The 14,847-nt window shown below is 43.3% G+C and overlaps 2 protein-coding genes across 4 annotated transcripts in view; both read right to left on the minus strand.

The window, feature by feature from the left end:
- Positions 1-5,513, minus strand: part of far1 (fatty acyl CoA reductase 1) — a 23,818-nt gene extending 18,305 nt beyond the window's left edge. The window contains exon 1 of one of the 2 annotated variants that reach the window (XM_031868164.1): positions 5,272-5,513. The gene's annotated coding sequence lies outside the window, so the exon portion shown is untranslated. The remainder of the gene's footprint in view (positions 1-5,271) is intronic. The other variant, XM_031868162.1, reaches the window with a different exon arrangement.
- A 1,840-nt stretch (positions 5,514-7,353) lies between these two features.
- On the minus strand, positions 7,354-14,613 carry dkk3b (dickkopf WNT signaling pathway inhibitor 3b). 2 transcript variants are annotated; one of them, XM_031868200.1, is made up of 7 exons: positions 14,413-14,613; positions 13,604-13,729; positions 13,249-13,329; positions 10,636-10,728; positions 9,644-9,788; positions 8,070-8,220; positions 7,354-7,909 (listed from the first exon to the last, which is right to left on the minus strand). In XM_031868200.1, exons 1-7 carry the CDS (start codon positions 14,602-14,604, stop codon positions 7,885-7,887), a joined length of 813 nt encoding a protein of 270 aa, XP_031724060.1. In that variant the 5' UTR covers positions 14,605-14,613; the 3' UTR covers positions 7,354-7,884. The 2 variants fall into 2 exon arrangements, with proteins under 2 accessions (XP_031724060.1, XP_031724059.1); XM_031868199.1 differs by lacking the exon at positions 13,249-13,329 and having other exon boundaries at positions 14,413-14,611.
- Between the last annotated feature and the right edge of the window lie 234 nt (positions 14,614-14,847).

Raw genomic sequence — 14,847 nt, forward strand, 5'->3', positions numbered from 1 at the left:
GGGGGGGGGGGGTGTTTCCCAAGTGGAGGCCGAGGATGGGAATCGAAAATGACTGGGAGTGAAATCAGGAAGTCAAACACACTTTTACTTGTAGTCTTTTCCTGTGTGATGCCGGCCGCCACGATCACAGCTTTTTTTTAACTTTTACATCACAGATTTCATGAAAAGTAAAAAAAAAAAAAAAAAAAAAAGCGACGTCACAAACTTCAAGGAGCGTTGGAATAGAATCTGGTAACAGTTGTGGTGCCGTTTGCTCACAGCGCCAGACCACCGTCAGTGAAATGGGATCAAACCACACACACACAAGTTGACTTTTACCCTCTTTATCAGCCAAGACAGCAACACTGGCATTGTTCTCACGTCTCACACTCTCTGTGTGTGTGTGTGTGTGTGTGTGTGTGTCAACATGGTAAAGGTGGTGGAGACAGCGACGTAACAACTACCACTGAGGAGGTCTGCTGTACTTTGAGATCAACATGAAGGTTCAGGGCTGGGCAGTAGGGGGGTACCCTGGGTCACAGCTGGTGTGATCATCACAAGATGGTCTCTAGTTTTTACTCAGACCGGCCATATTGAAAGTCCCTAAAGTTCAGCAGACACTCCGGATGTGTTGACTGTAAACTGAATGTGTTCTCCTGTAGGACGACCATTTACCACTTTAAGTTTACACACTGGAGTCATTTGTCCACAGAAGGGCTGCAACGAACACTTTATCAATTAAGCCAACACTTATTCTGTTTTACAAACCAATGAATATTTGGTGTTTTTGATAAAAAAGAGAAGCAAATGATTGCGAGAACTGTTGCAGATTCATTTTCGGTATATCGACTAATCCCCTTTCTAACACTAGGTAGGCCTATATCACTCTATGTATTGGGCCTTATCAGTCACATTGTGTTGGTTTTAAGCTGATAACTCATCTAATCATTAACTGAGGGCAGTTTTTGTTGTCAGCCATCATGTGACCAGAGGCTCTAGAACACTTATCCACACTATGTAAATCAAGTGTGCTATTCAAACAAACACAAGTATGCTGCTTTAACACATCCAATGCCAACCTCTTCACCATGCTGTTACAGCACAGTCAACCAACGGTTCACTGGAAACTCTCATTGTGGCTCCGAACAACAAACTGCAGTCATTTGAAGTGATAAAACGCGCCTCAACATGGCCAATACAATATAATGATAAGAACCATCTATTCATGGTCTGTTGTCTCCTGCATGCCTGAATGATATGTACAACAATGTTGAGATACAGGAATATGTAACTTCTGTGAGGAGCCAATAACCGAGTGCTCTGCTGCTACACACCACCAGTTACAGAGCGAGTCAGTAGTTGGTGTCCACAGTTGACAGGACTCATCTCAAAGCAGCACTTAATAGATGTGGATGACCGAGGTTAAACTGCATCAAAAGATGGATAAAGCTACAGCCATGTTTGGTTTTCATTGTGAAAGCATGACAACAATCCAGTGGTGTCTGCAGACTTCACAGAGCTAACCTCAGTCACATGGAGCGCCTGCTGCTCTACTGGGAGACCTGCAGCAGCAGCTGCTCGTAGAGCTACAGCTGAACCAGTTACTCAGCTTTGCATGCAGTCAGACTTTAAAGCACACCACTAGTCTGGGTCACGATTCTCTAAATCCACCATTCCATTCGACTTTTATTATGAGGGGAGGATTCCATTCAAACTTGTTTTTCAGCACTGAAGGCTCTGCCATTGTTAGACCAGGGAGCCCTGATTGGTTAACGTCAGATCATCGGTTTCATGCCGGACAATTCTCATTTACATTTACTTTCTCAAACCTTTGTCTTTAAAGAGACGTTACATGGTATGAAGCCTGTTTTCTAAATATACACCTATATAATCAAATATAAATAATTAATTTAATAAAACAATAACTTATTTCACCAGTCAGCTGGGAAAAAAAAGGATCCACTAGATGGCAGGAGGGAACTTCACGAGGCACACCTGAACGCACCATTCCACATGCTGATAGTTGGAGTGATGGGGACACGTGATGATTGGTGGAGATGCACCGTGGCTGAAATCAAACAGCTTGCTGAGCGCGGCTGCAGTCTCCATCTTCTGCAGCCTACAAACTCTAGTTTTTCGTTCACCGACTCAGTCGTTGTTTACAGTCAGGGCCAGAAGTATTTGGACTGTGACACAATTTCTCTAATTTTGCCTCTTTACACAACTCCAATGGATTTGAAACTAATCAGTCAATATGTGGTTGAAGTGAAGACTTTCAGCTTTAATTCAATGGATAAAACTAAAATAATCACAATAACCGTTTAGGAATTACAGCCATTTATACACAGTCATCCCCATGTTCAGAGGCTCAAAAGTAATTGGACAAACTAACATAATTGTGAATATAATCATTATTTTTAATACTTTGAGGAAAATCCTTTGCAGTCAATGATTGCCTGAAGTCTGGCACCATAGACATCACCAAACACTGAGTTTCCTCCCTTGAGATGCTTTGCCAGACCTTTCACTGCAGCCTCCTTCAGCTGCTGCTGTTTGCGGGTCTTTCTGCCCTCAGTTTTACCTTCAGTAAGTGAAAAGCTGCTTACTGGGGTTGAGATCAGGTGAGTGACTTGGCCATTGAAGAATATTCCATTCCTTTGCCTTGAGAAGCTCTCGTGTTGTGTTCATCACTAACGTTAGCTAACGTGATATCAAGCTGACTAGCTTTCCATTATAAACAGGTTGCGAAGATCACGACCTAACCTTTTCTCCTCGTCTCACTCCAATCTGAGAAATACTGGCTGGCCAGTTGACCCCCCCCCCCCAAAAAAAAATTAAAACTCTACGGACCTACACGATTCACGTGGTGACATATTTTGATTCAAAACGGCAAATTTCAGCGACAAGTTTGCAGGTATGTGAAGCCGTGTGTCAGACAATTATCCAATTACTTTTGAGCCTCTGAAAATGTGGGTGAATGTGTAAAAATGGTTGTAATTCCTAAACGGTTATTGTAATTTTCTTGTTCACATATTGACTGATTAGTTTCAAATCCATTAGAGTTGTGTAAATAAGCAAAATTTGAAAAATTGGGTCACAGTCCAAATACTTCTGGCCCTGACTGTATCCCATTTGTTTCTCTATCCTCTCAGACTCTGGCAGTGGCTCAGTGTCTCAGCTGCAAGCTTCCGGTAGTCTTTCAAGAGCTTTTTCTCTTCTTCAGACGGACACAGGGCGGGGAGGAGAAAAAACTGGGAGAATCGCAGATCCTGCTTTTAACTTTGACGGTTTAAATTAAAATCTCATTTCAATCAACATTACATTTTTAGAACTAAAACCATGACACCTCACTAGTGCATGTGGTGCGTTTACTGGGCGTTGACTCAAAAAGTATGTGGCTGGATGTCAGGGATCAGGTCACATTTCAGCCTTCATTCATAAAAAAGTAAAGACATTTCTCAGTTCCCATTTCTGACGAACTTGCAGGCTGGTGTGCAGAGCTTAACCGACAGCCTGTTGAAATCACACATGCCTTACGAGCTCCAGTCGGAATACTAATTCAGCACAAACAAGAGGTTCAACAGTGTCAGTGATTTCGGCCTTCACACAGAGTGATTGTTTCCAGCATATCATACATGCACTGAAAACAGGAAATGTGAGAGTGGACATCAACAGAACTCAGTGTGCCACGCTCTGTAGTCACCTGCTCAGGCAGACGTACAGGCGGCTGCATCCGAGCCTGCTCCACCTGTAAGCCTCACCTCGACCATACGGACAGGATGTTCTGACTGAAGGCTGCTTCTGAATGGACTCACAAGAGAAGACCAGGGTCTACATCTTAAAGAGAGGACAATGAGGGCAGTTGGTGACAATAGGACTACAGTGTGGGCCTCTGTCCCAGGGACACAAGCCCTTATTCATAGCTTCACACAAGCCTTCTTGGGTCTGCACGCTAACAAAAGCTCAAATAGTTTTCAGAAGAAACTTTAAGACTAACTTTACGACTAATGTGAAAACCCACTGCCAGGCGAAGGAAAAAAACATTATAGATTTAAAGTTAGTCACAGAGGCATTCACTCACACACACACACACAAACTAAAAGAATCACAGCCTAGTTTTCATCTCTTCTACCCGGGTCATCCAACCCCTACAGGGGAGAGAGTCACTCAGCAGGTGAGATGTGTTGAGACCCTGGTGATGGACGTATGCTCCAGCAACAAGAACATCAAGGTGCATCGTCCGCAGCAAGCTGCTCCTTCCAGTAAGAAACACCCACATCACAACACCCTTAAAGAGGTTTGTATAGACTTCTATTTCAGGTCACATCCCCCCCACACAACACATGATGGATGTCAGCAGCAGGAAGAGGCGCTCACTTTAGAAAGTGGGCCCGTCTCCACTCTCCAGGGCCAGACGGACTCAGCTGGTCTTTAATGTGTGGACCTGTATGTGCTTGTGATGCTTTAACTACCAGAGACACAAACTGCCTCCAAAAGTCTGTTTATAGGTGAATCAGACATGCCTTTGGAAACAACAGCAAACGTTCAACACTTTACTAGAAGGTGGGCATCTTAAACCTGAGGAGGGCACCATTCCCCTTCACCCGCCAAACGACACATTCGTGCATTAGGAGACATCGCTGGTCTTAACGACGGTACCGTGAGGCATCCGGGCCAAACAGAGGAGTGTTACCGGAGACAACATGGAGCAGGAGAGGCGGACTGAGCGCGGACTCATACGGGCTACGTGCAGGATCCGGATCCCGCGATTCTCATTACGCACAGCCGCCTCCCATCGTTACCGCTCACCGTCCATTTGCACGGGGGAAACCACGGCGAGTCTTCGGCTGCGACAGCCCGAGAGTAACGGTGAAGTAGGCGCGAGGCCGCTCAGCTAGCCCTCGCCCCAAATTCAAAGTGCCTCCTGCAGTCAACCTTCCTCATTGAAGTGCTTCAACTAAATGAGAAGCAGGGACCATTACGACTTTAGTTCCACAGAAGAGGCCCCGTGCTGAGCGGGAGGTCGCGGTGGAGACTGGCTGACATGGATGTGGTGAGGGGGAAATGCCACAAAGTGGAACTTGGTTCCGGTATCTGCGTATGTCTCCGACTAACAGTACGGTAGTGTCCAGCCACCCCTCCCTCGTCTTGCTGCATCTCTTCCTACGCGATGTCACACGTTGAGCAGCAGCCAGACACACCACAGTTAGCGCTTTGCAAACCAGTATTGAGCGCCCCGCTTGACTACGCGGAACATACGGCTCGTGGACGTAATGTGAAGGGTATACGTACCCAAAAAATGTCGATGTTTCCCCGGTTCCTGAACTTGGCAGTCTGTTGCGTGGCGGAGCAGCAGCGTGTAACGTTCCAGCCGTAACCGACAAGAGTGGAGACGCAGCAGGAAGCCCGCAGCCTGGGCGGATAAATGTACCGCCGTGACGACAGCGGTGTCCACCACAGAGAGTGAGGAGAGGAGGTCTCACTCCTCCGTGTTTCGCTTGCAAAACATCCTATCTCAACCAGACTGCTTAGCCCGAGCACACGTTCCTCTTCCTAAACTAACTGTTCTCTACTCGTGCGCTGACCTCCTCATCCGTCTGTGAAATGTGTACACAGCCAAGAGGAACCGGAATACTCCAAACCAACCTCAACTAATGTCTTAGAACCACATTTCAACACAGGGCCTCTCTAAAAGCCCAAACTGACCAAATAATGCTGGACCACAATACCTGAATGGTACAAATTTCTCCTCCAAATTTGATATTGAATTACCAAAACCAATTGACATGCACTGTACCTGGGACATCTGAGGGACCAAAGGGCCTGGGGCCCCGGTGCTTCTTGCACTCTATGAACGGTTGGTAATCCAGGGTTAAGGACAAGAGCGATAGAATACATGATATACAGTATGAGTTTTCACATAAGTCCCCTAACTAAATCTGGTTGAGTTCACATTGGGTTTTCGATTAATTTTGGATGACTGTGTAAAAATGTAGTTCTTGTAAGGAAACACTTAGAAGAACTCTGGCTGCTATCTTCACCATTAAAGGAGGGTGAGACTCAGTACTATAGTACTAACTAAACTGACAGAAATATATCTATGCTATCGTAGCAGTCTGCACTACGATCAGGTGCCTGTCACCTTCATCCTGAATATTTCCGGCATGTCTCCATTCATTTCTGTGCATGTGTGTGTTATTTCTCAGCTTACACTAACTGACACACAAGAGACTAATGTTTGCACTCTAGTGGCCAGTGCTGTGTTTTGCTGTAGCTCTCATGCATCTCAACAATAAGACGAAGTCACAACCTATGGCTGGATGGTCATGCTGCTACACATTCACATTTAGTCTGTGGTAGTGTTTGTAATGTGAATTTCTGGATATTACCCCTTTGAGTCAAATAATTGAGGACTGTGCATCACACTATAAAAGCCTCCTGAGGAAGTAACAGAGCACTTGCACAGTGTTTGTACTGAACAAGAGGTTTGTTTGTGTCCCTCTCTCAGGTCTCCTGTCCTCTTCCACCCCCATGCTCCATGTCCCCTCTGTCTATCAAGATAAACACTGTGGGTTGAGGTGTGTTAATGTCACCAAACTGTATTTTGTGGGAACAAATAAGTGTCACAAGATTGCAAAGATCAGAAAAGGAGAAAGCTTCACACTTAAACTTGACCAATTATACTTATCAATACGAGATATCAGTTCAGTAAGTTCAGGTTAATAAACAGCAACACTTGTCACACCTATTCATTATGAAAGTGCAACGACCAACACTCGACTGACCAACGGTGTCACTTCTTCACTCAGGGACAGACGTTCACTGTAATAGGGCTTCTCTTTGCTGCGGTCCATCCTCAATAGAAATGAAGCCCATCTGTGTCCATATCAAAGGAGACTGGCCCATAGACGCAGACGTTTCTCTTTCTTTATATCAAGCAGCAGCTAGCTACTTGTATCAGCCAACACAACAGTTAGCCTACAGTCCTTCAGGGCTGCTACAAGCTAACGGCAGACTGCGGAGGACCAGAGGAGGAGGACTCTGTGTTCACATCATGATGCTTGGTGCTCAAACACAGTCACAGTTGATGGACAATGTTTTCCTCGTGTTGAGTTTTGAATGTGAAGATGAGAATTGTTGCTGTTTACGTTCCTTATGATGCTACTTCAAAAACTGCACTACAGGAATGTAAAACTGGTTTTGTTTTCTGTTGTTTGTCGTGTTTCCCTGTGTTGCATAATAAATGATCCTTGAATCCTTGAATTAGCCAACTAGTGACATGACACAGTGGGTTGGTTTTTCTTCTGGCCTCCCCTGTTGTTCGGAGTCACTGGTCCACATTGAATCTGTGAATACCACAACAGTGCTTTTCTTGGTTCTCAGTCAAAAGTAAGAACAAGTCTTTTATTTGCTGCATGATAATACACATTGGTCATAAGCAGGGTCTCAAATGAAGTCCTTTCCTCACCTGCCGCTGTGGCACATCACTGAACATGTCTACCAGCCGGCCACTTCTGAAATCTATGTACAGCACTTTAGAAGTGTAAATACTGAGTCAGTGGCACTATACTGTAGAAATATGGACTATATCATTAACCTTAATCCACAACTATTTAACCAAGGAATTGCTTTTTAAAAATAATATTTCTTGAAATAAGGAAACCCTATCTGCCATGCTGGCAGGTGACCTGAAGTCTCTGGCAGCAGCCAACATTCACCCTGTATTTGGCATGTGCTGATTTCATTCATTCATAAGGCATAAATAATGCAGCGCAAGTCCTGCCCTGAAGCAACATCCTATTCCTTTCTAAACTGTTGCAATCAGCAGGTGGGCCATTCTGCAGGGAATGTTCAGTAAGGAGGTTAGTTTAGCTCCTAGCCGGTTATCCATCTCCATCTCCAGTACTACTCTCCACAAACAGATCCTCGTCTGAGTGAGAGAAAGAAGGAGCAATTTAGAGAAACAAAACATTTGCAGAAATAATTTGGCTGACTGTTCTATTCCCCCATATAAACCTAAGATCTGAACTTCTGCACATGCTCATTCCTAGGGGATTATCAGTGTAAATGTATACTATGTTTGCTCTCACCCATGAGGTTGGCACTGGAGGTCGTCGGCACAGGAGCAGTGGTCACGGGGACCCTCCTGGTCCCAGGCCAGCATGTCCATCAGCAGGTTGGGGTGGCTCAGACAGGACTCCCCCTTCTCTGGTTTGGGATTACACACTGGAAACAACAGCTCTGTAGGAAGCAGCAGAGAGAGAGAATAATGGTCACAGTGGCCACTTTATCACTGCTATTGCTGTTTCAAACAAATCCAAAATATTAAGCCCATGTCAGATACCCAGGCCCTGTTTCACAGACATTAAGACCAGTCTAATACAAAAGCATTGTTCCATGGATGTTTCTATTCCATGTTTGAAGAGTTTAGACTGATTACATCAAAATGTATTTATATAAAACACCACATATAATTACTTCAGTCAAATCAGACACGGTCTACGTCGGTATGCTATTTGGTCTGAGTGTGATATGAGAGTGTGCATATGTTCTTAATGCTGCAGGTCAATCCCTCAGCTCTGTAACAGAAAGCTGCAGAAATGAGTCATAACACCCAGAACACGGTCATCTTTACACTTCCTGTTCCACCGTCTGAGAGTCAATGTGTTTTTGGGGAGATGTCTGAAATGAGGTCGGTAACACAAGCTGCAGATATTTGAACATTTGCTTCTACGATATAAAATACGTCAGTAAATACTCCTCTGGTGATTTGAGGAGCTTTTACATGTCGGTTGCTAACAAGTGTCAAAAAGAGACGACTAAACGTCATCACAGCGACTATCCGCCTTCACAGCCTCGTGGTGTGTACTCCCGCTCACGTCACCGTGGTGTAGTTCCTTTAGCCTAACGTTAGCTTTTTACTTCTGAAGATTGCATTTACATTTTAAAAATCATAAAGTGGTGTTCATTGTGAAGATTATTTTGCTGAACAAAACATGTAAGTATCAAAAACATTTGCTTGCCACACGACGGGAGAATCCCTTTTATTGGATGGAGCCAGTGTGATGCTAACTTCCTGTGGATAACTTCTGTTATGATTTGGCGCTATAGATAAAATTGAATTGAATTTATGGCCAGTATTTATTCCTCAGCATTTCCATTTGATACTGGATGGCCTTTACACTGTTTAGTTGACCATGTGCTGCACATGGAGGGAGTGTGACTTCAGTTCAATTGAAGCTATAGAGATAAGACTTTGACTTTGCTGGTTCATCTTCTCACCTTCAAACACCTCCATTGTATTGGGGTGGAACTGAAATCTTAGAGACACTGGGACAAATAAAAGCTTCTAAATGGCTAGATGTCTCTAGTGTCAGTGAGAATACCTTTTCAAAATTGATGTAGGTCAGTTGACCTAAATCCAGTAGTAGTAGCAAGAAAATGTACTATTTTCAAGCAATGTAAAAAAAAGGATCATAGAAGCAACAGCAGATACAACTGTGCTGCTAAATAATATAATGTAGTACAATATAGTGTAGATAAGAACACGACATTATGAGAAAAGGGACAGCTCGACAGACTTGAGTTCAAATAAAAGCCTACAGTGTTTGAGCACAAATTAAAGATGTGAAAGAGTCTCTGTTAAGTTAATGTTAGAGGTCACCTCGTTGAAAGGCACAGCAGAGGTCTGCCTTGCAGTCACTCTGACCCTGACAGATAGATCCCTCCGTTCCTTTGGTGGCGTTGACCGTACACTGACCCCACACACACATCTGGTCTGAGCAACACTCCTCGTCCTTAGTGCAGGGCTAAGTGGGGACACACAAACAAGTATGTAAAGCACACATGATCTGTTGCTGCATACATGCTTCTGTTTGTGTACCAGCATCCATTATTTCATAGTATTTCCAGTAAAAGGTATGTGTAGCTGTTTAACAGTGAGATATTTGTGAGATTTGATTGAGTGCTGCTGCTTTACTGTACATGATTAACACTTCAGCTATCACTGTTTTTATTATTATCACAGCAAGACGGGCCAGGGTTCAATTCCCAGACATATCTCCCCATGGCAGCGTGGATTCTGTCCAGCTTCTCTGGCTTGCCCCCAACAGTCCAAAGACATGCAGCTTAGGTTAATTAACTGATGACTCTAAATGGCCCATGATGGATGGATGGCAGCCTTGACTCTCTGCAGATCAAAAGTGAAACTGCTTCATGGCCCAGAAGAGGGCGCTCTTTCTGCTGTGAAGATTCTGTCAGTCATGATCTCATTTGATTATGGCCATTATCACATTCTATGACATTTATTTTCACAGTGATGTGCTGATATTTTCACAATCCCGATGTTGCACCTTTATAGCTGCATCGACTATTTTTTTTGTCACTTTGGGGGAGCGGCTGAATCACGCGGATTAACAGTTTCATTTATTTGAAGTCTTGTTTCTATTGACCTTTTGAATGTCAGTCCAACGTTCACTTGTTTAAACTCTCCTTTGGTCGCCACCAATTGCCGGCTAAAGCATTCATCTCTTTGGTCACTACGAGTAACCACTTTCACATTAAACAGACATTTCATCCATTGTTGAAATAACAAATGGATCGATGAACTTTTAACTAGACAAACAACCACAAAAGCAACACTGACTGAATGCCCACCATGTCCGTTGGTATGCAGGGGAGGCACTTGGAGTTCTCGATCTCATACAGGCAGTACTTCAGGTGACCACAGTCCTCATCCACCATGCACTCCTGGGTTAGAGACAACAACAGTTACATATACAGTCAGTTCTGTTAAATGTTGTCGAATCATCAGCTTCCTCTGTCTTGTGGTTGTAGAGACAAAAATGACTATTTCAACTTTTTGATTTGAATTATGTTCCGTCTATTATAGTGTAGGGCAATAACTGCATTAATAACATATGTTCATATGATGACTGTCACATGAAGCTCTCAACCAAATATAATTATGGTTTACATGTTCTTGTATCACAGTAAGAGTTGTCTGCTGCACCCCCATCTAATGAGTCCCGTAGTTGACGGTCTCTGAAGTTGTGCTTCTGCCAGCCACAGTCCATCTCCATGGAAAGTGTCTGATGGACATCAGTGATATCTGAGTTCCACAGAATGGCTCAAGAGTTCCCCACCTCTCTATCCTCTACACTTGATTTATTTGATGTTTCAACATTTCTTGGTCAAAAGTGAACAGTAACTTAGGACCAAAGTGAACTGAGCTGAACCACACATTTAGAGCTCTGAAACGCGTTCTACCATCAAACTCCACTGCTTATTGTTATTTATATCACTTCATGGTTTCAGGGCAGACTTTTCCAGTAGTATACTTCTGACTAGTTTTCTTGGAATGCTAACAGGGTATTTGAGGTTTAGTTCAACTCTTTTCCAGTGGTCAGAGGAACAGTGTCTGCCAAACAGCCTCTACTGTGATCTCACCACCTTTCTTCAGTCTGTATCTTTACACGGGCTGCCTTTGAGAAATCAGTGTAGAACCTAGAAGCCTAGTCCCTGAAACCATGCATTACTGCAGCAGCTCTCAGATCCAACAGCTCGGAGCATAATAGGTAAGAGCTGATTCACCAAGGGTTTCAGTCACGTCAGTCAGTGTCGTTCACGACTGCACATGCGCCCGGGGATGAAAGCTCTTAGAGGGCAAAGCCTTTATGATATAGAACCAGAGAACCCCAGAGATAGGCTGGGAAAGAAGACATGTGCCATCTTGGCTCAAACTTCACTTCCAGGTTCCAGTGAGCTCTGGCTCTTAGTATTTTGATACAGCCAGTTGATAACGACAGACAGCAATGAGTCTGATACCATCCTAATCCCCTCATTCAGATTGATCTAATAACACCTGTTTCAAACGTACAGTTATAGTTAAGAGTATTAGGATGTATTCACTTGCATCAATATCCATGGGATCTTGCTTATAATCCATTAGAATTACATTGCTGTTCAAATTTAGATTTTAAACTATGCATGGATTGAAATATAATTTGTTCCTTTGTTGCAGGTCCATCTACTCTGGGATTGTAATAGAAATAGTTCTCCTTACAGTGGATTCATATTTGCTTCTTACCTTTCAGAGGAGGCCTGATGGTTGAGGAGCTATTCTTCATACATTATGGGTATGTATGTTCTAAGTGATAGGGCTCAACAGGTATCCTCATAATTACTAGAAAGCCATCACAACATTGCAAGATCTGCAATGTGTAACTGGATCTGTTCTCATAGTCATCGGATACAAATCTAAATCTAAGGGATACTTCATCAGGATTAATGTTAAAAATACAGAAAGCATGATTAAGTTATGAAAAAGGGTCTTTGTTTTTGTTTTGTTTTTTGAATGCAATTATGCTTTTCTTAGTGTCATCATTCCGCTTTACTGTATTATATGGTGATGACAGATCATCTCATAAGTGGAGGAAAATGATCCAATAAGAAACAAAGATGACAGTGTTTGATAATCGATTTGATAAAAGAGATGCAAATCTTGTTCTTTTAATGCTTTAAGATGCTGTCATAATTATGAGACAACTCATAATTAACTGTAACTGGATTACTTTGAAACAACAGGTAAACGTAGTTGCCACGGATGTCTATAACATTTTTACTTTGACTTACTAGAAACCGACTGGATATTTTTTATGAAGTGCTGAGTCCACCAACTTTACTGCGACTTCCTTGAGTGTAATTTGAGTTTGACTCCATGTAGAGGGTGGAATTACACAGTTAGTCATTTTAGAAGAGCAGACCTTGTCCTGCCTGGCAGACTGGCTTTCCTGGCATTTCTTCCAGCAGCGAGGTCTATTAACATAACCACTCGCTGTGCAGCTGCCAGGAAAGTAAAAGATCAAAACCGCCGTTATGAAGGAAAATGGCAACACAGGCAGCAAGCAGCAATAATGACCTCAATCCAAGCTTGTGAGACGTATATGTTATGTCTGTGTGCTGGATGATCTCATTCTTGATAACACAAGTTGAGTTTTAGAGAGCACTCCACCTTTCGGTCTCTTCTTACAAACATTATGAATATTTACAAACCTGTTACCGTAGAAACAATACATTTAATTGAATTAAACCTCTGAGTATGTCGACATCTTTCAGTACACATATGCTCAAAGAGCCCATCCTATGAGCATTATATCTTGATCAGCTGTTCTGTTTAGTTGTAATAATGTCAGCTGGAAACATACAGGCCACAATGCATTAGTTCTCTAATTACTCACACAGACCAGACAGAGGAAGCAGAAGACTCACGTGATCCGCACTGTTCCAATGGCCAGAAATCTCCATATGGATGTGTGAAAGATGAATATCTCCTGTTTTATTATAAGTCTCCTATAAATGGCAAAAGGAGTGACATGTTGTATCAGAAAAGGGAAAACTACCCTCATCCCTACAATCACTTGAATAACAACCAGTCTTATGTTCATCGTATGTGTATCACAACCCTACAGCCCATTCATAAACCCATTCATAAACCCATTCAAAACTGTAAAGGGAGAAACATTGTAAATGCTTCTTTTATCCATTCATGAAATCATGACCTGTGAGAGATGAAAGGGTTTTGTCTGAGACATATTTGACCATGTTGTCAAAAGTGAACTTCTACCTTGTCAGCTCCATCAAGGACCTGGACCACTCTGTCTCCCTCCGTCATCATCTTCTTCGTCTCATTGTGGTAGTTAGTGCGCAGATCCAGTGACGTGAGAGATGATTTAGCACTCTCAGTAGTTATCTGTTGGGTTGAATGTTTGGGTACACATGGAATCCATTAATTCATCTTACAAAATAAAGCACACAGCATTTACATTATGTCCATATCAGATTTCCATATGGGGAGAAAGAGTATGAATCCTCAGGGTGGCTAGTTTGCTGATACACAGCAGGATGCTGATCTCCATGTATTGGATGACATGAAAGGAAACTTCCTCGTAGGTCACAAATTATCAAAACAAGACGGTGACCATACTGAAACATGAGCCGACTTATTAGACCTGCAGACCTCCAACTCTAAGGGGACAATAACAGACCTCAAGGCTGCCTTCCAGGAGTCTCAGCTGGCCAAAAGGAGATCGGTTGTGTAAAGTTCTCAGTCACTCAAGTATAAGGGGTTAAGTTTATCCATCTCTTCTATTATTGAATTGAATGGACAAAATCCATTTTGAGTAACTATTATGAGGAGGACTATTGGTATTCAGACATGGCGTGTTGGCCAGACATAACTGAGATGGAAACTATGTGTGGTGTCGCAACACGCAGCCTATTTCAGCCTGGTAGTCAAAATGAAGCTGACTACCAAAACACTTCAATGTGACTGCTGTGATTATGCCATCTGATGAATTTCACTACTTGTGGTAATTATTTGTCAAATAACAGACAACTCTTCCCTTGTTTGAAAAAATAAAATATGACACAGACCTGGTCCACAGCCTCCTCCAGTATGTGCTGGGTGTCCTCCATCAACTCCTCCACTTCCCGGAACATGTCGTTTAGACTGACCGGGCCCCGCTCCAGGGCGTCCCGCAGGTCTACTGCCTCGCCCCGCGTCGCACCGTCCGTCGCCCACAAGCACAAACTCAAAGATACCAACAGCAGCATGATAGCGGACATCTTTCCTTCTCTCTCCGTCCGCCAGTCCACCAAGCAGCAGATCCGTGTGACGCACGGAGGGCGCACAGCCGCACACAGCTGGATCTGTTTTATTTGGAAAGTCTGAGGAGTGGTGGCGGGGTTATAAACTGGAACGGATCAGGTTTAATGGCGTGGAAAAGGTTCACATTTCGTGAAGTAGGCTACATGTCAACATCAAAGGGCTGGTTATGGTGAGCTAGACATGTTTAAAGCTGTTAGCAG

The sequence above is a fragment of the Anarrhichthys ocellatus genome, unplaced genomic scaffold, assembly GCF_004355925.1.
Source record: "Anarrhichthys ocellatus isolate YVR2014 unplaced genomic scaffold, GSC_Weel_1.0 scaffold41, whole genome shotgun sequence".
NCBI classification, from domain to species: Eukaryota; Metazoa; Chordata; class Actinopteri; order Perciformes; family Anarhichadidae; genus Anarrhichthys; species Anarrhichthys ocellatus.

Bases quoted from the DNA above. Each gene is read 5' to 3' on its own strand.
- dkk3b (XM_031868200.1), bottom strand. From the start codon at position 14,604: ATGTCCGCTATCATGCTGCTGTTGGTATCTTTGAGTTTGTGCTTGTGG. The intron at 13,330-13,603 runs GTAGAAGTTCAC...TGCCATTTATAG, and splicing joins TCCTTGATGGAGCTGACAAG to GAGACTTATAATAAAACAGG. The intron at 8,221-9,643 runs GTGACCTCTAAC...TGCTTCCTACAG, and splicing joins CTGCTGTGCCTTTCAACGAG to AGCTGTTGTTTCCAGTGTGT.